This window comes from Cricetulus griseus (assembly GCF_003668045.3).
Source record: "Cricetulus griseus strain 17A/GY chromosome 1 unlocalized genomic scaffold, alternate assembly CriGri-PICRH-1.0 chr1_1, whole genome shotgun sequence".
NCBI lineage: Eukaryota > Metazoa > Chordata > Mammalia > Rodentia > Cricetidae > Cricetulus > Cricetulus griseus.
Window position 1 is genome coordinate 82581951 of NW_023276807.1, and position 25719 is coordinate 82607669.

At 43.2% G+C, this 25719-nt stretch overlaps 1 protein-coding gene across 3 annotated transcripts in view; it reads right to left on the reverse strand.

Moving 5' to 3' along the window:
* Positions 1-18981: 18981 nt before the first annotated feature.
* Bcl11a (BAF chromatin remodeling complex subunit BCL11A) overlaps positions 18982-25719 on the reverse strand; it is a 94661-nt gene continuing 87923 nt past the window's right edge. For 2 of the 3 annotated variants that reach the window (XM_035453312.1, XM_027387998.2), the window contains one exon: positions 18982-19083. In XM_035453312.1, the coding sequence (XP_035309203.1) occupies positions 18982-19083 (102 nt within the window). The remainder of the gene's footprint in view (positions 19084-25719) is intronic. The other variant, XM_027387997.2, reaches the window with a different exon arrangement.

Consider the following 25719-nt stretch of genomic DNA (forward strand, 5'->3'; position numbering starts at 1 on the left):
CTTGATAGCACTTCAACAGCACTTCTCCTTCCCTGTGCGGACAGAATTCATAGTTTAGGCTTCTGGTCACCTGAGTGGGAGGAGCTTGGGGCATCATCTAGTGAAACAGACCATACAGTAAATAAAGAAGAAGAGGTGGAGAAGCCTGAAGAGATGCTGATGTACACAGCAACAGTCTCAGGACCGGTGCTCCTCTCTCACCTAAAGCTCATCCCACCACATGTGAACTGGGCACTGGAGACCCAAGTAACCAAATTAATGGGCCCCAAGAGAGAAGCCTGGACATCTATGCAGGTCTCTGGAGGAACATTCCCAGTAGTCACCCCTGATGACAAAAGTCAGGGTAGTAGTGGCAGAGTCCTCCTGGGAGCTCCAGTATGGTGCCTGTGAGGCTACAGTGTGGCGTACCACCATGAGCTACCATGCTCTTCCGGGACTTCACAGCTCCAACTGCCAACCATCATCACAGCCCCAGCCATCCAACAATGCCCACATACCTGCTGGGTCAGGGCAGAGGAAGAAGGTGCATGGATACCGACCTCTTCAGAATCTTCTCAAGTTCATTGCAACTTCTGAGAAGCTGAGTTAAATAATACCTGCTCACAAGCCCTACAGGGAAAAGTGCTACAAGCAAGCACTCACTTACCAGTGTGTCGTTTTTCAAGGGACAAAAAGGCTTGGTTCCCAGAAAGGAGTCCTTCCAGCAAGTGACAGCCTGGGTGAACACTGGGCTCACTCTGTGCATGGAACGTGGGAGGGTAGAGGTAGGGTATTCTTTTAGGAGGCATCTGAATATCACCAGCAGGGAGTAAATACCTTATTGTCTCTTTCTGGGCTCAGAGGTGGCTACTCTGAAAGTGTAAGACCAGGGGAGCAAGACCACTGAGAAAGATAGATCTATTTCAACCCCAAAGTATGGCACTTTGCAAAGGTAAAGTGAACGCCTCCTTCCATTCCCTTCTGACCTCATCGTGCCCTAAGCACACAACATTCTGCCAGCCCTTCCAATCACACTTCTGTCGACTTGCAGTGCTCTGAGACCAGCTAAGAATTCTCCCTAAACATCATGTCATGCCCCGCTAGACCACACAGCTCTTCCTCCTCCCTCCTTTAAGTCATGCCTTCCTTAAAGTAGACCCTCACTACACATAATGTTACACTTTGCTCTCTAGTGTTTGTGTGATTTAGCATACACAGTATGGTCAACATGGAGGCAGCAGGTTCAATTCATAGTGTTCAATTGGGTGTGGGATGGATGGATGAATAAAGGAATGAATGCAAACATAGATCTTTCAACTAGAAAGAATGGCCTTGCCTCTCACTAACTGGATGACCAGTATCCAAAGCATCTTAACTAGTGTGAGCCTCAATATCCTTATGAAGAAATGGCAATAACACCTTGTGGCTTAGAGGAACAAATGTAATACACTTGTCAAATGCTTCCAAACCAAGCATGTCCTTCACCTTTGCTAAGTGTCCAGTAGCTGGCATTTCTTCTTCTTTGTGTCTTAATTCTTCAAGAATATTTGAAGTGTCTGAATTTGATCTTATCCAACATGTGTCATTCCTCCTCCAACTCCTCCTGGGTCTTCCCATATATCCACCTCCCTGGCCCCGCTCCTTCTCCTCCTCTTCTTTTTCTTCTAATAATTGACTTAGTCCACTTAGTACTTCCCGAAGTATATGGGTGTGAGGCGATCCACTGGGACAAACCTACAAAGAATGCTTCTTCATCCCCTAGCAGCCATAGACCTAGCAAACGTTCTTCAGTTGGCAGGAACTAGACAGTGGTTCTCAGCCTTACTAAGGCTGTGGCCCTTTGATACAGTTGCTCATGTTGCAGTGACCACCCCTCAAGCAAAAAAAATTACTTTTGTTGTGGCTTCATAACTGTAATTTACTACTGTTATGAATCACAGTATAAATATTTTTGAAGAATGAGGCTTTCCCAAGGAGTCATGACCCACAGATTGAGAACCACTGGTGTACAGCATTTTTCCCTCATCAGTGCTGAGGTTCTGGCTGGCTTGACCTAATGCAAGTCTTATACAGGAGACCACAGCTGATGGGAGCTGGCGTACAGCAGCTATGTCATGTCTAAAAGATAGCATTTTATAACTCTCCTTCCCATCCTCTAGCTCTTCTTTCTTTCTGTCTGATCTTTTTCAATGTTCCCTAAGCTTTTTGGGAGGGAGGGGGCGGGCTGAGCACTTGTCACTTATTCTCAGAACTTTGATACATTATGAGTCTTTGCATAGCTTTGTGGGTTGTCTAACCCAGTCTCCGTTCTGTGGGTTTTTTTGTTTTTTGTTTTTTAACTCTTCATTCTTGGACATGTCTATTATAGTTGATTAGGATGAAAGTGGGCTTATCAACAAGAAGAAGCTTCCAAAACCCAAGACCAAGTACCCCCAAATAAAGACACCTGGAGTTCTGGATGCAGATGTGTGCTGCTGTGGCTTCTCATCTAAGAGATGCTCCCAACTCATGTCATCATTCAAAAATGTCTGAGCCATCCGAGATCACCACATGCTTCATTTTATTCCCTCATCACACCTGAGTCTCACAGATCCCAGGATATGGTAGGCACTTGGTGTATGTGTGTAAACTCACTTATGTCATGACTCCCAAGTGTTGGAAGTTTAACAGGATAAAGTGGGAGGGAAATGCTTTCAGAGGCATTTAGCTTTTTGTTTCTAAACCATATTTCAGCAGATGAAGCTCCAAAGCTCCCGAGAATCACCCGAAGCTGCAGCCAGAACAGCCCTGGGCCAGGCGGTGTTGAATGGTGTCCTTTACACCCTGCCTCATAAATACTCTCTGCCTAATGAACCCATGCCCCCAAACAGCCCCTGAACTGCTCTGCTAACCCCAATACATGTTAAATTTATGATTTCTAAACAAGATGAAAGACCCAATTGGATTTATTTCCAAGGCATTCCACTCCTAGCTGTGTGGAGACCCTGCTTACAGTTGACGTTCACTTGCTGGCCAATCCTTGGGCAAATACTCTTTGTAAATTCCCCTGGTATTTTCAGCAGTCACCTTCCTTTCCAAACTAGCCTGGGTCCAGCACATATTCCACATGGTCAGTGTCTCCTCACTAATTCACATCTCCAATGGCTACATCTTGTGGCTTCCTACCTACCTGCCATAGAGCAATGATCTCCAAATTGCCCTTTTGGGGTTCCTCCTTCCAGGGAAAAGGGTAGAGAGTCTTAGTCAGAAGTAAACTTGGGGTTCCTCTACCCAATTTACAGTTAAGAAAACTGAGGTCCAGAGAAGATTAAGAAATCAGAAAGCTGAGCGCAGAGCCCAGGCATCCCTGTTCTGAATCTGGCCTGCCCAGCCCCTTCCCTGGCATGTCACACATGTGATGTCCAGAAGCATGCCCTCCAGCCTCTTGCAACATCTACCAGGGAGGGTCACATGGCCACCCTGCCACCCAATCCCAGCTCTAACAGCTCCAGTGAAACAAACAAGCTAAGACATCCAAGGAGAGGAGACCCAAGGACACTTTCCAGAAATTTGAGGATAATGATGCAAAAGTCTTCTGAAGGGTTCAACTTTGTCATCCCAAACAGAAAAGTAACTTTGGGGGACAGCATTTGAACTTGGAGAATTCCTGAGGAGCTGGCCTCTGAAGGATGAGTTGTGGATCCAGCCAGGCTGATCAGAGAAGGCCATCAGACTCATCGCTTTTACATCTAAACAGAAGTTCTGTTAACCTGAGATCAACATTTTGAACCCGACACTGGAATTCCTCCTTTGCAGAAAAGGCTGTCCTCGGTTCTGTGCCCTCTTCCTACGGCAGGTTGGGACCAGCTCCACATTGAGAACATTAGCTTTCTCAAGGGTCATCTCCACTCCACACTTACCACCAGTTGGATGTACCACCAGTACATCCAACACACTGCATCCAGAGCCTAGCATGGAGCTAAACCAAGGGCGGGCATGCTAGAAAGTACCAGGGAACTTCGCTACCTATCACAATACTTGGGTCATCATCTCTGACTCCTTCTTCCCAGTTCTGTGACTCCTGACAAGCATCAATTTACTCATCTGAAAAGATGTGGGCATTGGCAACAGTTAGGAGGCATGAAGACAAAATGAGACGATAAAGTCTTCTGAACAAGGTTCAAAACCTTTGCAAAGCCACCAGCCACCACTCCTCATTCTCCCAGATGTTCCTAAGATCTTCCAGAGAGTGCCCAGATTTACTAAGTGGCTTGGAAGAATTATCTTTTTCTCCCACCTAAATTCCCTTGCCCTTGGTCTCAATCACCACTAACTGAAGATTTTTCAAGGGAAGGAAGATATGTCCAGATCATTTCTCAGGAACTAAATAACAAAATCATTCAGTAAAAAATAAATTCTAATCACTTGCCTGGCACATAAGCAAGCTCAACTCTGCCTGGGCACAGCTCACCTTGCTGGGAGCATGCCTTCTGTGCTGGCCTCCATGAGCAATCCGGAGTGTCTGACAGTTCTAGAGCCGGATACACTCCAGGTGGCTGTCCTTGCTGTTTCCCTGCCCACACCTTACCCTCCAGCCCCTGTCTAACACTTTGACCTTCAAGACTGGACAGATGTGCACATGAGGACTGTAGCTGCATCACTTCCACCTTTAAGGTGCAGGAAGAGAGAGTGGGCCCAACTGGGCAGGCATGCTCAGTATGAGACCCTTAGGGAGACAAGAATCATCTTCCCATTTCTTGCACTTTGAAAGGGTGCAGAAATTATTCAAAAGTGAGGGTGTAATCAGAAGGAAGCTCCCCACCCCAGTCTCCGCTTCCACTAAAGCAAATGGCTCTGAGGGCGCAGTTCACTGGGAAAGCACTCATATCAAATCCGGGCCTTAAAGTGGACATAAATATCAGGTCAGTTTCACAGTCATTTATCCCACTCTGGGGATAAAACACATAAATAAACTGGAAATGGTCGCTTTTCCTGCCCCAGGGATATGATCCTGCCCCAGGCTCCAGGCACACTGCCATGTAGCAAAAGCAGCCAGCCCTTTTCTGTCTGATTGGGATGGGGTGGTGGCAAAGGGCCATCTCCCGGAGGGACAGATCCCTGGACTTTCTGCACCCTCCCCAGAGCTGCCCTTTCCCTTCTCTCCTTCCTTCTCTTAATTGCTGCCACTGTCCCTTCCACATCTCCCACTCATCACCTTGGGTCTTCTGGTGTCTGCCTTCACATCTTTCTGCTGTGGCATTGACATTGTTGTTGTTTCCTAGTTGGGCCTGTTGGCTTGCTTTTTAAACAATTTTTAGTTGCAGTAAAACACACACACACACATATATATATATATATATATATATATATATATATATATGTATATATATATACATATATATATATTACCGTTTATTACTTGAACCCTTTCCAGAATGTTTCCGTTGTCCCCATGTGAATTCTGTACCCATTAACCGCCCCCCATACACACCAAGTTAGCTACTGCTAGTGTCTATTCTGTGCCTGTGAATTTTCCGACACTGAGAATCTATGTCTGGCTTATTTCACTCAGCATGATATTTTCAAGGCCTATCTGCATTGTGGCATGTGTTAATATTTCATTTCTTTCAATGTCTCAGTATCATTTCATGGTGCATCTAGTCCCAAGTTTTGTTTAGCCTGCATTTGTTGATGTTGCAGACATCTGCCCCAGCCTCTGCTCTCATTTCTTTGGAGTATATACCCAGAAGTGACACTTCTGGGTCTCATGGTCTGTTATGTTTAACTTTCTGAGAGATTGCCAACCTATATGCCACAATGGCTCTTCTACTTCTCATCCAAGGATTCCAGCCCCCTCCCTTGTGTCCTCACCAATACCTATTATGTGCCTCTCTCTTTTTATCCATTTGTTTGGTTGTGTATTTGTGTTTAATAGCAGCCATTTTAGCATGATAACAGATTGCTTCTTGGGGCAGCATTTCTCCTGAACTAGAATCAACCCAAGATGAAGAAAGCCCAAGAAGCCATAAGCCAGTGCCGAGGAGATGCTGACAAAAGGCCACAGACATGACACCTGGAAAAAGCAAGATAGGAGACCAAACTTGTTAGAGAAAACCAGTGGTCCACAGACCTCACCCCATGCCATCTTCATGCTACTCTGAAGCACCTGCCTTGGAGTCTGATTCAAACTTCAGCCAGCTGTAACCTCAGGAGAGCCCCCAAACCATCTCAGGTCTCAGTTTCCCAGTCAGTGGAACAGCACCTGTTCTGCTTCTGGTTGGTTCCACAGTGTTGTGATGAACACCCAAGGAGTGAATGCTTCACAGGCTGGCACTGCACATTCGTAGAAACTTTCGGCAGGACTGGAAAGAGAACTGTGGCCCTCCATGAACTTATTCATTCCTCCTCCAAAACTTAGGGGCTGCTTCAGTCTCATTGAGGACTGCTGCTTGGGGATTTCACAAATTGGCATCATAAATTTTTACATATTGTTCCTTTGAGTCTCACATGGCAAAGTCAAGGCCAAGTGGAGTGATGGCCTGACACAGAGAGCATTGGGATCTCCATTCCCCAGGAAGCATCTGGGGATACGACTTCCCAAAGGCCAAGTGGGAGAGAGAGTGAAGTCAGTCTGCATCTGAACTATGGGGAAAACACATTGAATGCACACACTGGAACGCGTTAATTAGCAATCCCACTCCACCCATCCGCAGGCCCCAGCCCATCTGTGAACATTTAGATCAGTCTGAAGGGGTAATCTGAACTTTAAGGGCCTCGAGAAAAAAAAATGTGCAGTCTTTTTTTTTTTTTTAATAGAAGGGGTGGGGAGGAGCAAGTTTCTCCAAAGTCCTGGATACAAGTGGCTGTTCAGATGTACACAGGAGTAATATCCATCCTGGAGAGAGAAAACTATCCCATGGGAGCTTGTGTCAGTCCTTTCAAAGGCCACTTCTACTTAAACAATTGTATAGGGCTGACTCATCACTCAAGAATTATTTTCAGGGCACTGGGCTTGCTGTCGGAAAAGAGGGGACTTTGTAATGTAAAGCTGGAGTTTGTGAAGCAGGAGACTCACCTTGTGGAGAAGGTTACCTGGGCTGAAAAACCTCAGCAAATACCTACACCAGACAACACAAAGCTGAAGCACCTCCTCCACATCGGGGAGACTACATGTTTGGAAGCATCTTCTCCTCTGCCCAACTTGAAGAAACCTGGGCTCCACTCAAAGACAATGAATGAAGTCTTCATAGGTCATGCTCTTCACCCAACCCTCTAAGGAACTCCCCTGTCTGTGTGCTACCTCAGGATAGGGGATGTTTGTTCAGCCCACCCACAAAAACCAGATGGGCCTCCTTTGAAGCCCTTGTGACCCAATTGATTGGCAGTTTATCCTTTAACTCGTTCACACCTGAGTGTTACCACACTCCTGGCCTATGTTATGCAAGATTTTCTCTTCTAATTTTGTTACTGAGGAACTCTTACCTTATTAAAGGCACTTCAGGTGGCAGATGTGGGGAGGCCCAGTTAGTCCAAATTGCCATGAAACCCTTGCAAGCTTACTGAAGAGGTCAGCTAGCCTTCATCATCTAAGGTGGCCTAGGAGAACCCTGTTCTACTCACCTTCAACCCCCTTTTCTCTAACACCCACTCTCAAGGAGGTGGGGTTTGCTTCTAGGATGAGTTAAGCCAGGACACACCCAGACCTTCTTGTCCTAAGCCAATATCACTGTCAGAACACGTCACCTTCCGTAGACCTTTGCAATCCTGGGCTAGCCATACTTCAAACTCTCAAGGAGTTTCATCAAAACAGAGAGCATGACTCAGTTGCCTAGAGGCAACGCTACTGTCCATGCATTTCTAGTGGCTCTCAAGAGATGTTCAATGACTTCAGATCCATGGTCACACTTGGAGTCTCAGGTGGCACATGCTCCCAGCTGAGGAATGCTTCTGAGTGAATGTAAGAGCTGAGGACATTTCTTGTTGAGCTCACAGAGTCAACCACCTGGAGAAACACAGGGTTCAATGCCTCAGTTGACCTGAGAGGAAAGCATAACTCACCTGCTGGGGTGGACAGTGGCAGGAAGTCCAAGTGTCCCACAGGCTGTTTGTGTCACTCAGGAAAGAGGAACTGACCTCTTTCTCATGGGGAAGTACATCTTCTCTTCTAGAAACCACAGGCCCACCAGTGAAGGAGCTGGAGTGAAGTTCCTGTGATGGCCACTGGGTGTGGGCCCACCACTTGCAGCCCCACCCAGAGGGGCTTCCTCTCTGAGAGCTGGCCAGACCCCTGCTTGATCTCAGGAAAGCAGCCTCTCTAGCCAGAGCTAGCCTCACTCGCCTTCACTGCACCAATGCTTTGCCTCTAAGCCCAAGCCAGGAAAGCAAGCTGTGTACACTGACACTTAAATTAGATCCTTGCAATTATCTCTCCATTCTGACTTGCCCCTGCTTCTTTGTCACTTCTTTTTATAGCTAAAGTTACTCGCCCTCGTTTTAAGTACATTGTGCATAAGGCATAGGCCAACTTCTGATATATTCCCACAAGCAAAATTAAATACCAGTAACATGTGTTTTAGTGAATTGGGTCCCTCAATTTGCATCTTATAATAAGGATGTTATCATACTGGTTTATGGCTCAGCTCTTTAGTTTTATCTCTCAAGGGCTAGATTCCCCCTCATGAGTTCAATATAAGTCTATGAACTAATGCAATTCTTAAAACACTTTTTTTTTCTTCTGTGTTCACATTAACATTTTTGTGAGTGAAAGGGTTTTACTTCCGAAGTACACGGAACATTTGCCTTTACTGAGGATGTGGTGGGCTGTGAGCCTTCCAAGTCCTCTGTGTTTGAGTGTGAGGGCAGAGTCAGTAATCTGGGCTGCCACGAAACACAGCCTCTTTCACCTCTTCACACTAAGACGTAATCTCTAGTGTGCTCATTCCCTTACATTTGGATTAATTATAAAACATTGTCGCCAGAATATTAAAGTAATGTTTAATACACAGAAGGGAATAAGGTATTCTGGAAAATGCATAATTTCCCTAGGATGATTTTGCCAGTTGCATGCAATATGATCTTTTGATTGCCAGCTATAGAAATATTGTGACTAAGCCTTCACTAGCTTTTTATTTTTGCAACCATCCTGTCATAGCACTTTGAAAACTGTAAGCTTGGCCCACAGGAAAAAAAAGAGGTGCCCATGCTAGAGTTCTCTCCGCTTGGTTCCAAAAGAGGGTGAGAAGAGACTGAGCAATGTAAGAGGAGCTCTCTCCATGTAGCCAGGCCTGACGTGACTGTTTGGTAGTGAAAGGACAGATACTCAGCCTGGGACAGGCCTAATGTGACTGTGTGGTAGTGAAAGAACAGATACTCAGCCTGGGACAGGCCTAATGCATGCATGCACACACATGCACACTATCTTTTGAACAAGAGGAAGTGTCCACATTCCTAAAAGGAAATCTTGAATTGGCTCTCTTGCTTCAGATTTTCCAAGCTCAATATAGCCGCATGCCTGAGAGACCAGAGTCAACACAGAGCTGCGGCAAGAGGAGGGTTCCAAGCAAGCAGACTGAAATGAGATCGTTATTCCTTGGGGAATAGCTTCTGGGGACTGGTTTCCTCCGCCACCTTCCTCTAGGTACTAGGCACTGTCCTTGGCTGTGTTGGTTAGCAACCAATGCTCAGAGGGCTCACGCCCCATGAGACCTCCTGCCCAGAGGTCTCACTCCAGGTCTCTGTAGGTAATACTTTTCCACACCAGCAATGACTCTACAAGTAGTAAGACCTGTAGAAGGGACACACATGCTAGCCCATGTCCCTCCCACCAGTACTCAGCAAGCAGGCTGATGACCCTGTTCTACTGTTACACCGACCACAAAGTGTTGGTAGGGTTCTTTGAGGTTTTTTTGTTGATCCATGGCACCTAGTGGTGGTACAGCCAACACCTGTCATTTTGCTTCTGTTTTCTTCAAGGCTTCCAATGTCTTTCTGACCTCTACTCTCTGCTCTTTAAAACATACACTGGATATGAAAAACTAAGCCCTCTTTCCTCAAAGGGCTCAGTCTGGTGACTTGATTACCTCTCCATTTGTAACAGGGAGGCCCCTTGGGTCAGAATTCAGTGAGATTTCCAGTAGGAGAGGGGATAGGTTTACTCTGCTCTTGCCCATCCACAGCTGTTCTGTAGACACAAAGACTCCTTGGGCTCGGAGAGCATAAGCTGACCTTCAGCCTGGCTTGCTTGCTGTGACACTTAGCTCTAGGAGAAGAACGGTGAGTGCCTAGGGGAAGACTCTAGAAAGAGGATAATAACCACGAAAGACCAAGGCCCCAAATGTTACTGAGATCATCACAGTCATGACAGGTAAGGCATGCCTTTCTGTTCAGAAGGGGGAACAAATATGAATATGTATGGGCTGTAAATAAGGCATCCATGAAGAATGTTTTGTGCAACTGTGGATATATGCACTATTTCCATACATAAGCTGTCATTCGCACTCGCTGGGAGAAACGAAAAGGCAACTTATGCAAACAGGCCCCTGGTATTCACATATGTGCTTGCTAACTCAAGTACATGTCTTTGAGTGACTATAATGTTACTAAGATGCGGATTGAGGCCTGCACTAATCCAGAAGAGGGGTGTTTAGTAGAGAAGAGGGCTCTATTTTCTCACAAGACTTCACCCCAAAGACCGTATGCTCTATGCCCTCTCAAGGTCCGTAGAGACACTGCACTTCAGAGAGAGGAGACTAAGGCCATCGCATGTTCATACTTTTGAGGATAATTTCCACTCTTTTGACTGACCCTTCCTGTGTATTTACATCCTTGCTTTTAAGCATCTGAAGGATGAAGCCACAAATAAGCCACAGAAATCAGTCCTGGACTCAGAGAGAAAGTCTAGGGTCAAAGAGGCAGTTTGGCCCCAGCACCAAAAGCAAATTCTTTGGGTGCCTGAACTATCCTGTCTTATGACACTGGACAGTTGCAGAACAGGCCAGTGTCTAAGACAGGCAATAGAAGCAGGGAAGTGAGGTATAGAAGAATACCAGATGACATAACTCACAACTGCAAAGTAAAAACCCAGCATCACCCGCCCCCCCCCGAGAGCAAAGCCCCAGCCTGTCTTTTGTGCAGAGAATACTTCTCTGATTATCTGTACATTAGGTTATTCCTAATCTATGGTGTCCTTGTGAAACTCATTTAATGGCATGTCAAATGGAATTAAGGTAATATTGTGGAATGTGGCTTATATTGACAAGCATTACTAAGAGAAAGCAACATAACACAACTTCTGCAAACTTTTGCACGTTTGAGAATCTTTTGATTCGTTTTTTAGATTCTCTTGAAACATTTTTAGATCTTCCCCTTCACAATTCTTGGGGTTTGTTGACCTACAAAAATCTTTCATTTTTTTGTTCTTTTTCTGGTTGGGTTTGTCATTTTCCTTTCAGGCATAATTCTAAAGGATTAAATGCTTGATAAGAAATGGTGCCTTATAAATGTAAAAATAGTCCCTCTGGGAACTTGCTGGCCTGTCTGGACCCCAATATCTGCATGTGTTATCTTTAAGCTCTTCTTGCCACAGACTTCTCAGTAAGGTAGACTTTTGGGTGGTTTTTAACCTGAGATGGATCTAGACAAGCGCAAATAGGAAACTTAGATGAACTATAGGGGTTGCTCACTGCCATAGATGGCTAAAGAAAGTGACACAAGTGCTGAACCCATTACAGAGTCAAACTGCTGGCCAATATCTTCAAGAACTGGCCTTCTGTTGGCCGCTTTACTTCCTCTGAGTCCCCGGTCAGTCCATTTGAATTCCTGCTATTCAGTCCCTTAGATTTGCCTGTGGACATGGTTCTGAAAAAACATTTACTGACCATATATGTTTTAATGTATTGGCTATAAGACAAAAACACCAGTCCTGTAGCCTACCATTAAAAGACCTCTATAGAACATATAGTTCCAAGTCAGTTCCCAGCATTATGTTCCAACACTTTCATAGATGAGCCTCTTGCAGCCACTCTGGTTGAGTCATTTTCATGGGAGCAGGGCTTCATTGAACTGGATTGAGCTTGTCATTTCTACTCATCACCAAAACTCTAACCTGTTTTTGAGGACCATTAAAACTCATCATCTCTGTGGACCCCAGAAAAATGACCTTTCTCTGCATTCCTCCACTTTTCACCTCTTGTTTATGAAATAATCCTATCAGACCCCTCATTATTTGTTTTTATTCCCACAGTCTTATCCTAGAACTGACTATAACTCTGAGGAGAGACAGTGGTCTTGTGCCTTCGAATTGTTCCACTAGAAAAAAACTAGCACAGCTAATCAGTTACAGCTCAACCTGAGAGATAAAATACCCCAACTTCACCCTGGCATAGGTCACTTACCTTTGATTGCAGGACAAGGTCCATGTCCCCATTACTATTCTCTTTCTAAATCATGTGGTGTTAGTATTTATAAGCAAGACTGGGCCAAATACATAAGGAGACTTCAAGATATACCCATCTCTGCCCTTTGGAAAACAGTTTGAGAGTATGCATGCCAATGATGCTACATAAAGAATAGCTTTCTCATTCAGCCCACAGTGCTAAAACCCCTCCCCTGGAACTGCTGTCTGCATTGGCAAAGTGAATTATATATTAGCATTTTAAAAGGCCCACTGTTCTCACCACATCAGCTTAACTGAGACCAGTTATTTAGTGGGATTCTAATTAATTTAATTCTCCACTGGTGGCAATTTCTGATGGGCAATGACTGTGCCTTTTACCTCTTTGTATCCCTTCCCCAGCACTTTACCCAGTCGGTTGCCTATAGCAGGGACGCAATAAATATTTGTTGATTGAACAAATGAATGAGCCTTGCTGCAGATGGAGAAGATTCATGAGTGAATTCTTAGATAAGCTTCACAAAACCAAATCAAAGTGGTCCTCTCAGGGTGACAGGAAGGAAGAGGACTGGCCTTGTTCAGCTGTCAACAGAACCAAGCCTTCAAAGCAAGGCCATTTTAATTCTAATTAGCATTGGTGTTTATTTTTTCAATATGATACACAAGTCTTGGTGTTACATAATGTGGACAAAACCCTGAGATATACTGAGAGCCAATATGCAGAAGGAGAGACAAGAAGTTTTAAAAGTGAGGGTTCTTGGGGTTGGAGAGATAGGCACCCACATCGAAACAGGGTATGGCAGAATGGATTTACAATCCCAGCTTTGGTAAATCCCAATTTACCATCAGGGAAACAAAGAAAGAAAGATTCCTGGACTCACTGGCCAACCAGCCTGACCAAAACAAGCTATCAAACTCCAAGTACAGTGAGAGAGTCAGTCTGGGACAATAAGGTTAAGAGTAATTGAGGAAGACACTCAGCATCTGGCTTCCACGTGCACAGGCATGCATAGCCACACATATGAACACACACAAAGAGAAAAAGATAGGACTTGGGAGTTGCACTGTGGTGGCAGTGTAGGTTGTTGGTCTCTTTCAGCTTCAGTAGAATAGGAGAAATAACAGTAGCTAGTGAATAAGAAAGCCATGAAGACTTAAGAACATAAAAACACTAGTCACTGGGATCCCTTCCTTGACCCTAGAATGTAGGAAAATCTCAATTAATATTAGCTAATATCATTTCCATTTTAACCTGTATTTTCCTCTACTCTACACTCCAGGCAGGCAGTTCATGAGCTAAGGATGAGAAGGGTAAAGTTCTTCATCGGAGATAGCTGGTGGAACATGTCCAATCTCTTGATCTGCAGGCAGCAGGAGTATGGAGATTTGCCTTCTCTAATCTTCCAGTGCACAGGCCAGAGGGACCTCTACCCTTAGGGCACAGATAAAATGACCCAGGCCTCCATGACAGCATCAATCTCCAAGCCAAAATCACTGTTGCTTTCTTTCATGAAAAATAAACTTAGGAAGAATATGGGTTTGCCAGGCCAAAAGCACAGCCCACTCCCCAAGGACACTTCCTGACAGCCATGAATACTGGATTCCAGTCCTCTAAATCCATTACAGAGTCTAAGAATATGAATATTCCCTATAGTTGTGACTGTCATGTGCTGCCTGAGAGTGGGAGCTAAGAAGGTGGTACAGGCCTGGAATGGCATCAAGGAGGAGGGATAGCACCTCAGCTGCAGGCTCACCAAACAACCCACCAATCTGTAGAAAAGTGCAAGAGGCTGTCCTGGCACATCAGTGTCAGAGGGGAAAGAAAACCCCTAGAGAGTCAGAAAAGCAAGAAGAGAAGTAATTGCAGACCAGTCTGCATGGTGGGGTGACTGTAAACAGAAAATGCTTTTGTCCCTGAGTTCTGAGCTTTGGGTGGGTTTCTGAGGAGCCGTATTTGCACTGTATGGGGAAGCAGTCAATGGGCAGAACTAGTCATTCTGAAACAGGGACATGAGCCAATGAAACCCCTAGAGTGCAAAGAAAGGGCAATGATCTCTACATGCCTCTCAGCTGGCTCTCTGAGGAGAGAAGACAGAGGCCAGATTGGGCAGCAGGGGCTGCCTGCTTGCGTTACCAGGAGGGAAAGTCATGGAGCCATTAAGTCAGGGTGGGAGAGAGACAAGTAAACTCTTCCCCTCAGACTCTCCTCAACCAGGAGAAGAGTCCAGGATGCTACCTTCCAACCCCATCCCCCTTCTATCTCAGAGTAAGCTTTGCTTTTGCAAATGCTGCAGACAACTGCAGTCCCATCAGGCCCTGAGACATACTGAGTCCACCCGAATCCTCTCCAAGGCAAGAAGTGACAGGAGAGCTGAAAGCAAGGGCAAGGCTGACCATGTGCATCTCCAGACAGAGCCCGGGGCCTGATCCAAAGAGAAGATGAAGGCTTCCTCCTGAAAGGACAGACAGCAAAAGTGTGCTGTGGACATCACAAGAACTCACGCTGCCAGCTATTCTGCTTCATCACCTCTGTGCTCCAGATTCCACACCTCCACTAACAAGATTCAAGGCATACAGTTGGCTCTTTGGTTCCTAGCAGGATGTGATGTAGCCTTGAAATTCAGATTAAGTGGGTGTTTCTCTTAAATCCTGCCTAAAGAATGGAACAGATTGTGAAATCTCTTAAAGTCATTTGTGATGAATTTGGTTTGATGAGTAGCTGTTTTTTATGCCCTTTTAACTTTAAAAGCCATCTCTCAGCAATTCCTGGTCAATGTGTTTATTTCTACCATTGGAGGTGTAGATTCAAGACCTCTTCCAGGAAGTAGTGGAACATTCAGCCCAATTACAGACACCACATAGTAATCCTCCCTACTACGGTTGGCACCACCAAACAAGCCTTTGGTTTTTTGTTTTGTTTTGTTGTTGTTTTGTTTTGTTTTATTTTGGTTTTTTTTTTTGAGGTGCACATTTTTTCTGCAACCCAGGCGTCTACATTCAGCAGGTCAACAGGACAATGACAATCTGTCATTTGAATCCCTTTGCACAAGAGCTGGAATACTTTGATTTCCAGTTCCAGGCCAGCTGTTAAGGCATCATTTTTTCAAGCTTGGCAATCACATTCCTGTACACCATGTGATCATAGAGTCTTCCTTCATCTTCAGGCCTCTGGTCCAGTCTCAAAATGAATAACTATTATGGTTCCTTTCAGCCCTAGCCTCTTCTTTTTCTACTGAATGTATACAACCAGGAGGAAAACTGTCACGTGTATGAAAGGGTTCCATAGGCTTCCTTTATAAGGGGTGAATGTCATAAGGGAAAAGGCAATGTGGTTAGAATCGAGGAACCAAGGTGGGAGGGGTATAATCTCTGCTTCTGGAATTTGTTGGAAATGAGTTCTCTGGTTTGATGTGAAGCCAGAGCAAGCTCAACAGTGGTGACTCCACTGTGGACTCACCGGGAAGAAGTGTGATGCTGTTTCTCTTGGACAGGATGAATTCTTGAAAAGGGCAGGTGTGTTTTGCAGCATATGTTGAACTCAGTTTCCACTAAGCAAAGAATTCAAATCTGTTGCCCTCACATTAGATCCAAGAGGGAGCCACCCTATGTGGGCTACTGCAAGAAAAATGATGACAGCCTACTCAGCACTAGAATTCTAATCTGATCCTTCTCTATCATTACAGTTGGGGTGCTGATTAGGAGGGGGAAATTATTAAAGGAATGAATATTAGTACTGAGGTTTAAAAACCTGTTGTAGTAACTTAATAATCAGCTTCTTTTCAGATCAATGCTATTCTCTAATGGTAAATAAATAAAATATAAAACCCGAAAGGTACCTCTGAGCATCGGAAGGACCAGGTTGTAGTCCAGAGGCTTCTAAAAGTACCAAGCTTAAGTGAACATGCCTGTTCTGCCAAGGTCTGGACACTTGGCACAGCCTCAATAGAGACCAAGTTTGTACTTCTTGATCACGCTCTTCCATCAAACCATCACTGGTTTTTGGTACTTATTTCTTAGGCATTGCTGATATTTAGCAGGTTGGTCCTAAAAGCACTCTAAGTGGCTCTCTGCCATCACAGGCTCCAAAGTTCTACAGACTTTGGTATGTGTGACAGTTGGATAGATGACAAAACTAATATGCATAGACCAGATGAGAAGAGGATAAGAGTGATGCCTATACACTTGGTCCTCACCATCCAAGTAGCCAACACTGTATCCTCTAATGTATGAGAAGTGCATGCTGGGCAGCCAATTAATCTCTCTGCAATTTGAAGTTCCTCTCTCCAGTGAGGGCACAGTGAGGACCCCAGTCGATTTGTCAGTTTCTTTTCTAGCTTCCACCCGCCTCAAATATCCATGACCTTGACATATCACCCAGTGAGATGACTTCCCAAATCATCAATCCTCTGTGAGGTTTCAAAACTTCTACCTCCAGGGTAACACCCTATATGAATTTTAATTTTCTTGCAACTAAAGAAGGTGTGAGTGAAGATATGGAGGTTTGGGGTTATTTTTAGTGAAGGGTCTTTCTTCTCAAGGGGAAGGCGAAAGGGATATCCTTTACCCACTTTGGTTCACTCCCTTCCAACAAACAACTCTTAAAGCTACCTGTTCATTTAGAAGAAACAAGACCAGAAAACAGACCAGATCTGAAAGTGTGGAGAATGTCCAGGGCAGTTCTCAAGGCTGCAGCTGAGCCAGACCACACAATTTTTCTCCCAGGAGAGGTGACAGCACCTTTTTTTTTTTTTTAATCAGCAAAGAGCTAGCACAGCTAGGCAATGCTGTTAACCAGACACCTTGTGGGCTTAGATCTCAGAGTTGAACAAGCCAGAGTCAAAGTGTGGTACAGGGGAGGGTTCTCTCTTGGAAATAACTTTTTTCCTGGAAGTCCTAGTCTGAAAATTCAAAAATACATGAAGGAAATTTGTGCAATCAAAGTTATTTGTCATGGAAGGGCCACAGAGAGATGGCGAGGAGCCCTTGCTCCATCAGTGGACATCCCTGGTCTCTCTGTGTGTGGAAACACACACGTGGGTGTTTGTGAGCCTGGATAGCCTGTGTGCTACCTTAACAGCAGAAGCACTTAGGGAGGGACATTTCCTTTGACTATAACGGAACAGAATTAGCAGCATCGACTATGGTTCACAAATGAACATGGGCTTAGCAAGCTTTTAACCGTGCAAAGGCCTGATCTCCTCCACACTGGAAGCTGTGGGAAGCATCCCAGTGAGGAACAGATAAAACAGTGCACTTGAAAGTACTGTACAAATATGAACTAGAGCACTATTATTTATGATGAGTAAGCACAAAGGAATCCAGGTGCCAATTATTTTGCTATCTTCTCACTAGGTTAGGTAATCTAGCCAGAGGGTGAATGGAGATTTTTCCCTACTTAGGTTCACAGCCAGTATATAAACCTATAATGCACAGGTGTCTGAGCTCTATTATTTATGAGCATATTTTAATATGCCATACTGTCTCTAATTCTCTTCTGGATCTGTAGACAGTGGAAAATACTGAACGGAGAAAAGTTCTCGGTGGATTCAGCACCTATCTGTAGAGCTCACTGCAGATATAAGACACTCATGGCTGCAGTGGTCTGTTCTGATGGCTACATCTTTCCTCCAGCAAAGCTTTCCTTCCCCTTGTTGAAATCATTTGATGTAAATATTAAGTAGTTTTATGTTTGTTTGTCTGCATTAAGACCTATTCACTGGAAGTTTGGAATCCTAATACCAGAATATTTCATAAGTCACGACTGACATTTACCACCCATCCAGTGATGTTATCTTTCTTGAACTAAATTAACAGACAAATTCAGCTCCTACATGTAGTCACCAAAAGCATATATTTGAAAAAGAGGATTCAGTGTGCCATATTTATGCATTATTTAATGGTATGCAAATTATAAGTCAGGCAGGAAAAACACACATCAGCATTAATACACAGCAATACTACTACATTAATTATGATATTGCCATGATTTATTCCCTAGTTTTGCATTTTGATTCTCTTTGAAAATGTATGCCATCTGATGAGCGAAAGCCTGTTTCCTTTTCTACTCCCCTGCCCATCCCTTGAATCTGGTCCCCCTGACTACCCCAAGGGCTTCTGCAGGAAACAGGTACACAAATACAATGCCCAAAGCAGCCACATTGTCTTATGAGCATTAAAAATTAAACCACACACACACACACACACACACACACACACACACCGCCTAAAGCTCCAACATTTATTATGTCAATGTTAAGCACACTTTTTAAAAGACAACATAGAATGTATAGAAACAAGGGGTTCGGGGTTCATGCTCATTTCCACAATACGGGTAGTTAGGTTGGCTGGTTTCAAAAGGGTCGGACATTGCTCCGCTATAGCGACAGTCCGAGGGCCCTCTAAATGGGATGGGTTCACTGTTCCAATGTGGGTCTGTTTTTTTGTTTTTACTTTTTATTAAAAAATATAAATAAAACAGCACTGCAGGCCCGGGCTGGAAGGACTCGGCAGGACTCTTGTCTTCGCACAACAGCTTCTTGGAGGGTTACTGTCAGAGGACATCACAAACTAGCAGGATGACGGGCCACGCTGACACCGGCTGGGCGACACATGTCCACCCCGCCCCTGGGGCTTCAAAGCTTCTCAGAACTTAAGGGCTCTTGAGCTTCCGTCCGAAAACTGCCATACATCTTGAGCTCTCTGGGTGCTACGCCGAATGGGGGTGTGTGAAGAACCTGCAAAGAGGTTGGAGACAGAGGAAGGAAAAAAGTACAGGTGTGACTTGGCCTGGTGATTTTCTGTTCTCTTGCTAGAGTTTAAAATTATGACTTAAATCAACCACAGGTTGAGCCACTGGCGCGCTCTCTACTGTAATCTCCCCTCCCTGGATATGTCCACCTCGGGGGGCCTTTCCCACACCCCCCACCGAATCACCCCAAGGACCCAGACTCCCTATCCCATCACACGGAAGGCCTACTCAACTCTGGATACACCTGGAAGGGAAACCCTGTTCCTTACGACTGAGAAAACTTAGTGGCAAACAGTCCTTTGGTCAAGGATAGTGGGAGAGGGGAGAGGGAAGGGAGACAATTTCTTAAAATGATAATAAAATTATAAAGAAACAAAAATCAAAATTGATGTAAAAGCAGCTCAACAAAAACATGAAATGTCATCAAGTTCAACGTCAAAGCAGCAACGATTTACAAGAGGTGAACAAATCTCCCAAGAGAACCAGAACCCAAAAAAGTTGCCCTCACTTGCACCCAAACTGCCTGTAGTTTCTTTCAAACATGCAGGGTTTTTTTGTTTTGTTTTGTTTTTTGTCATGGGAAAGGCAATGGTGAAGGAAGAGGAGTGATGGTGTCCCTCCAGGCTCCCCCCTTTCTGTGGGCATTGCCTTGAAGCAAGGAACTGTGAGTCCAGATGTGCTAGGGAGGAAGGCTAGTACTGCAGCATTCCAGGCCTCGTTACCATGGCGACCTGAAGCAGGGGCCTGGGACCTCCTCTCCCCTGACTCCATGAGACAGGAGGCCTGGGGTCTGGAGCTCAGCTGTGTTCCCACATCCTCCCCCCTGAGCAGTGGAGACCTGGACTGAGGGCCCTGCTGTGACCAGGTGGACTCTGGGGAATCCCATGCCTGGCCCAGTGCTAGCACTGCCCTTGAAGCCTTTTTAGCAGATGCCCCTCCAAACCCCTTTGTCTGACCCACTACCTATATTTAAAGCCCTAGCAAACAAAATACATCATAGACATGTACCATATTCCTGGTTATTTAAAAGCACACCCAGCCCCCTAGGAACCTAGGGGCTCCTGCATAGGAGAAACTGTTTAATTTGCCTTTCTTTCATTGTCTCTATGAAAAATATGGTAGATAAATGTGCCTTCCTTACATAGTTTTCTTTTTTTTTTTTTGCCATGTGACAGAAAAGAAAAAACAGTATTTGGATTAATCATTGAGTTGTGTTCAGGCAAGTTTGGTTACTTAAGTACAATGACCCTCATGAACTGTATTGGCTCCGTTTCCCATTTGGGAGGGAGGGATCTGCTGCTCCCATGACAGATGACACAGAGAATTAGAAATAGGCCAGACTCCTTCCCCAAAGACTGACTCCCTGGCCATGTGCTGTAGTGAATGAAACAGTGAGCTAACAGGATAATGAAATGCAAGAAAGCAAACGTGAATGGCCAACCACCCATGTCTACAGTCTGTAGGGGTAGCAAGCCCTGGAACACAGCTTATGTATTCTAGTGTCCATTTCTAAAAAAAAAAAAAAAAAAAAAAAAAAAGCTCTGGGAAAGCTTGGGAAGATTTGCTAAGTAGAGATCATGCTTTTTCAAAGTCGGTGCTCTCTCTCAAGTAGATTGAAAGAGCGCTGTCAATCTCATCCAAGTTCTTGAACACACTAGGCCAGGGGACAATGAGTGACCATACTGTAGTGAAGAACACAGCCATCAGCAACCATGCTTGTGTGTGTGGAAGGGAGTATAAAACCAGAAAACACAGTATTTCCTCCCTAACTCCCAGAGTAAAGTGGCAGGTGGTCAAGACCAGCCCAAGGCCTTCTCAATTTCTTTTTGGGATGGTCCCGAATAATCCTGGTGTCTTTCAACCAACTCCCAGTGTCTGTGAACAAATCACCTTGTTTCCTTATTTTTCCAGTTGAAACTATATCTAGTCCACCCCTCCCCCCCCCCCGGGCACCCCGCCACTTCCTTTTGAGTTCTCACTTCAACCACTATGAATATGTACAATATGGACTTATTGCATATACAAAAATGGTATTTAAATAAACAGTTCTATCCACAGAATGCCCTGGGGGGGGTAACTACTTCACACTTCCTGCCACGGCTGGTACACAAGAAGCAGCATGTTCACCCCACTTCTTAGCAACCTTTAAAACGTGTCGGATTCAGTCTTTCTGAAGATCCAATGAGAGGATAGCAAATGATCCCAGAAAGGATACAGTCACACTGGAAACATTTAGGGGCTAAAATTTGCAATAATGGCATTTTCTGTATCCCTGCTTATTAAGTTCTTCTCATATGGAGGGATTTTTTGTTCTGTTTTGTTTTGTTTATTCCCTTTGGAGCATCCTAAGCATGAGGAGTTCACATACATAAAGGACATTTGGTATGTTGAGACTTACAAAAACTCAGCTCTGGATTCCTGGGGATAATGAACAGTCTTGGTACTTTTTCATTTAAAAGTCTAGCAGCATGTTATGTGGTGGGAATTTTTTGTTTTTTAGATTCCTTTCTAGTACAATTTAAAATGTTTGGGTTCAGGATAGAAAATGTCACTCAGAAGTTCTATTCTTGGTGTCCAAGTTTTCATGCCTCCATTGCTCACAGAGCTTCAGAAATAATATTTTATTAGAGGGTTGTAATACGTCACAAGAGGAAGTAACCTGAAGAAGCTGTCTCCCAACAAATTTATTTAATTTGGACCATGTAAATCAAACAATCTGTGATTTATCACCAGATATTTGCACCCCTCCCGTTCCCGGTTTGATTTAAGATATCTCAACCTATAAGAATCCTGTATCCACCATTAATTTTGTCTGTCAAGATGCAAAATCTAATTACACTAAGAGCATCGTATACGGAGGAATTAAAATAAGTACTGTATATAAAATCTGCACAGCTGCACTCTGAGTTCCCCTGGAAAGCACAATAGGGACACCCAGAAACTGTGTGGATATTTAATATGGTGAAGCAAAAGTCACCACCACCTACAGCTGACAAGGCACAGGGAAATATTTCTATTTGTTCTGGAATCATTTGGTACCCAGAAAACACAGATACCTTCCCTCAGTTTACTGACAAACATCAACTTCTCCGTCCCATCGAAGCACCTGTGCTATAGTCCTCAGTTCAGTCCCCTTGCCCACTCAAATGGACTTTAAAAAAGAATAAAAACCAAATACCTTACTTTCTCTCTACTTAAAAAGATAAAACTCTTCTGGCCTCATATAAAAGGCATTATACACGGAAAGGCAACTTCACAGTCACCAGGAGGGAAGAACTATGCAACAAAAAAAATGCTACCACGAGAAGACAACAGAACAGCTTTTGTGTGGGTTTTTACAAAAATAAGAACACTGTTGGATCCATTCATCTACACTTGGAACAGGGAGACAGTACCACAGAGGCACGTGCTATATAATAAAGCAAATTGATGCTGCAACATGCAGTAGTTGGAAAACCGACAACACAGATTTCTAAAAGGATTTTTAAAACAGACCTAACCTGCCTTTCAAGCCATCGAAAAATAGTAAAAGATAATTAATTGTAGGGTTATCTACACTTATTGCCACCAGCCAGGTAGAACCTAATATATACATATAATATATACGCTATATATATTATATATACATATATAAAACAACCTGTGGCAAGTACAAACCATAGGATTTCAGAATCACAAGCAAACCATGAAGCATCTTAGGAGCCCAATAGTGGCTTCCAGAGACCTGGCTTGGTTTAGCCATCTTTGGATGCTGGTTTCTGCTTTTTTCTTCCTATCTTTTCTCTCCCCTCATCATATTAATATTTAATAGATTTATTATATTTGGTGTCTTTGTTTCTGGATTTTTAGGGTTGAGGGGAAGGGTCATTTTATTATGAGGAGAGGTCATTGTGTGGAAGTAGGGAGCTATTTGGTTCAGGATCCCTTTTTGGCATCATACTCTAAGATAGGGAAATAACGAGAGAACAGGACTTTAAGACATACGATCACAGCAGAAAATCCAAAGAAAGTAACTGAGGGGCTGCTCAGGGGCTCATTGAACCTAGTGCATTCTGCTAAGGATAGAGCAGAGGTTTTGAACAGTACACAGAAATCACTTTCCAATTACCTAAAACTGTAATGCCTAACCCTATTTCCATGGCTTGAAGTATGCCTATTAATAAAGTAAGTACATTATGCTCCTTTAGGGTATAATACACACATCAAAATGCCCACAGAAATAATCCTGAAAAAGACAGGCTGGCCTTCTCTCAAAACCTGCTACTTTGTTGTAAGTTATTTACAGAGTGTGTCAAATGAGGACACAAGAAGCTTACATTGTACTTTAATTTTTTTATTTTTTTCAATAAAGGGACAAAATGGGTGTATGAACAGGTTAATGCAGACAACTGCCAAAAAAACACAGACAGTGGTTTTTCCAATAGAACTTAACAAAGACCAGAAACAAATACAATAAAAAGCCAGGTTGTAATGACCTTTGGTCATCCAAATAAAAAAAAAAAAATAAAAACAGAGAAAAATAAAAGATCAAATTAAGAGCCTCTGTTTTGAACAGGGCATATAAGCAATAATAAATAGTGACTCCCATAGTAAAAGATAAAATTTCAAGTTACGACAAACAGCTTTCATTACAGGAATAGAAAAGGCCAATAACAAAATATTCTGCATTGCCATTTACAAAAAAGTATTGACTAAAGCGGGCTTTCTCTTTAATATGCTTTGCATATGAAATTCTTTCCAATCTAAATATAAAGCACCATTTAGTTTTTGGCAATGAAAAAAACTGCAAAACATTGTTGTTTTTTTTCCTTTTTTTCTTTCTTTCTTTTACTGCATATGAAGGTAAGATGCTGGAATGTAGGGTGATGGCGGGAGAGGGACAAAAGCACACTACATAACAAACCAACGCTATTAGCTTGCAGTACTGCATACAGCATGGCAGCAGGAAAAAGGGACAAAAAAGGATATGTACAACCCCTATGACAGCCATTCATGTGACATTCTAGCAGGCTCCCCAAACCGCCATTATATGGCTTCTCTGTACAATGTCACACTTTCTCTCTCTCTCTCTCTCTCTCTCTCTCTCTCTCTCTCTCTCTCTCTCTCTCTCTCCTGTTTTGAAGCATACAAATAATTTGCACTATATTATCCTGCCAAATTAAAAAAATATACTGTGGCAGCCTGTCTTTTTTTTTTTCTACTACCAAAAAAGGTACATCGATACCTTTTAAGAGAACAAGCAACAGTTAAAAATACAAGCTTCAATATAAATACTATAAGTGCCTAACACTAGATGAACATTTAATTCAAATACCATTCTAGAAATACAGAAAAAAGACCATAAATGTGTTTTAGCATAGGAATCAACATGAGTGTGCATTTTCCTATATTTAAGTACTATATAATCTTAAACCTTTCCCCATGTATGTTTTTTACAACCTGAAGAGCGGTGTGTGATCCAAGGCATAGAATTTCCACTACCATTTTTAAATGGATAACAGGTCTTGTAACACCACCAAGACAATGGAACCCTAAAATGCTGTTCCCCCCTAAACATAATGAAGTGTCTTTTTAAAAATTTTTTTCTTAACATTTATACTTAAAAAAGTTTTGTACAAAAAAATCCTTGCACTGTAGAAGCGAAAGCATCGTTCATCTCTATGTTAAGTGTGTTCTTTTTTCCATTCACAGCGCTTGCAATGTTGCGTCCAAGTAAGTAAGCTCATTAGTCAAGTAAATGGCTGGCAAAGGTTTTTGTTTTTTTAGTTTTTTTTTTTTTTAAGTTTTTTTTTTTTTAATGCTCGTCAATGAGATTGTGTTCAATTTTTTTTTTCAGCATTCTTGCAACTTTTCCCTTAATAAAGACCTGTAAACTGGGAAAACTGTACAGTGCACTTAATTGTCCTATCTGAGTAGGTTTATTTTATACTCAACCTCTGTATCTCTGATTAGAGAGAAGATACAGGCATCACAGGCAGAGTCAAGTACCATTTGAACACCAACTGGGGCAGATGCTAGCTTAATTTTTAAAAAAGGAAAGAAAAAAAGAAGGAAACAGAAAGAAAAAATAATAAAATAAAATAGAAACAATGAATCCTCTTCCATGTTAGCACAAATAGCACACAGTGTATGGAAAAGAAATGGAGTACAACTTTTAGGGAGCACAGACATATACGCTGCTGCTCTTAAAATTCTTTCTCTTCCTTTTTGAAGAATGTCACATTAAATGTTAAGTCTTAACAATTCATAGTTAATCACCATTGCATCACTATTAGCTTACATACCTGTTCTAGTTTAAAATGGCAAATAGTACCACATTGTGCTAATAAATCACTTTTTTTGTCTCCCTCTGTCAAACTGTATCAAGCTCTTCTCTTAAATATAATCTAAAAGATCTTAAGTTTATCATTCGATTGTCCACTTGACAACCATGTAGATCTGTATCTATTTCTTTTGGTGCCAGAATGTCACTAAATGTATTACTTTAAACAACTCCTCACTAATGCGTTCCACCGTGTTCCAGGGCCTTTGCACATTTCACATTCAATGTAATCATCATTTAGAAAGAATAAAATAAAGCGTTAGGCAAAACAGCCCGTTTCTTTTAAGCTCTCACCAGGAG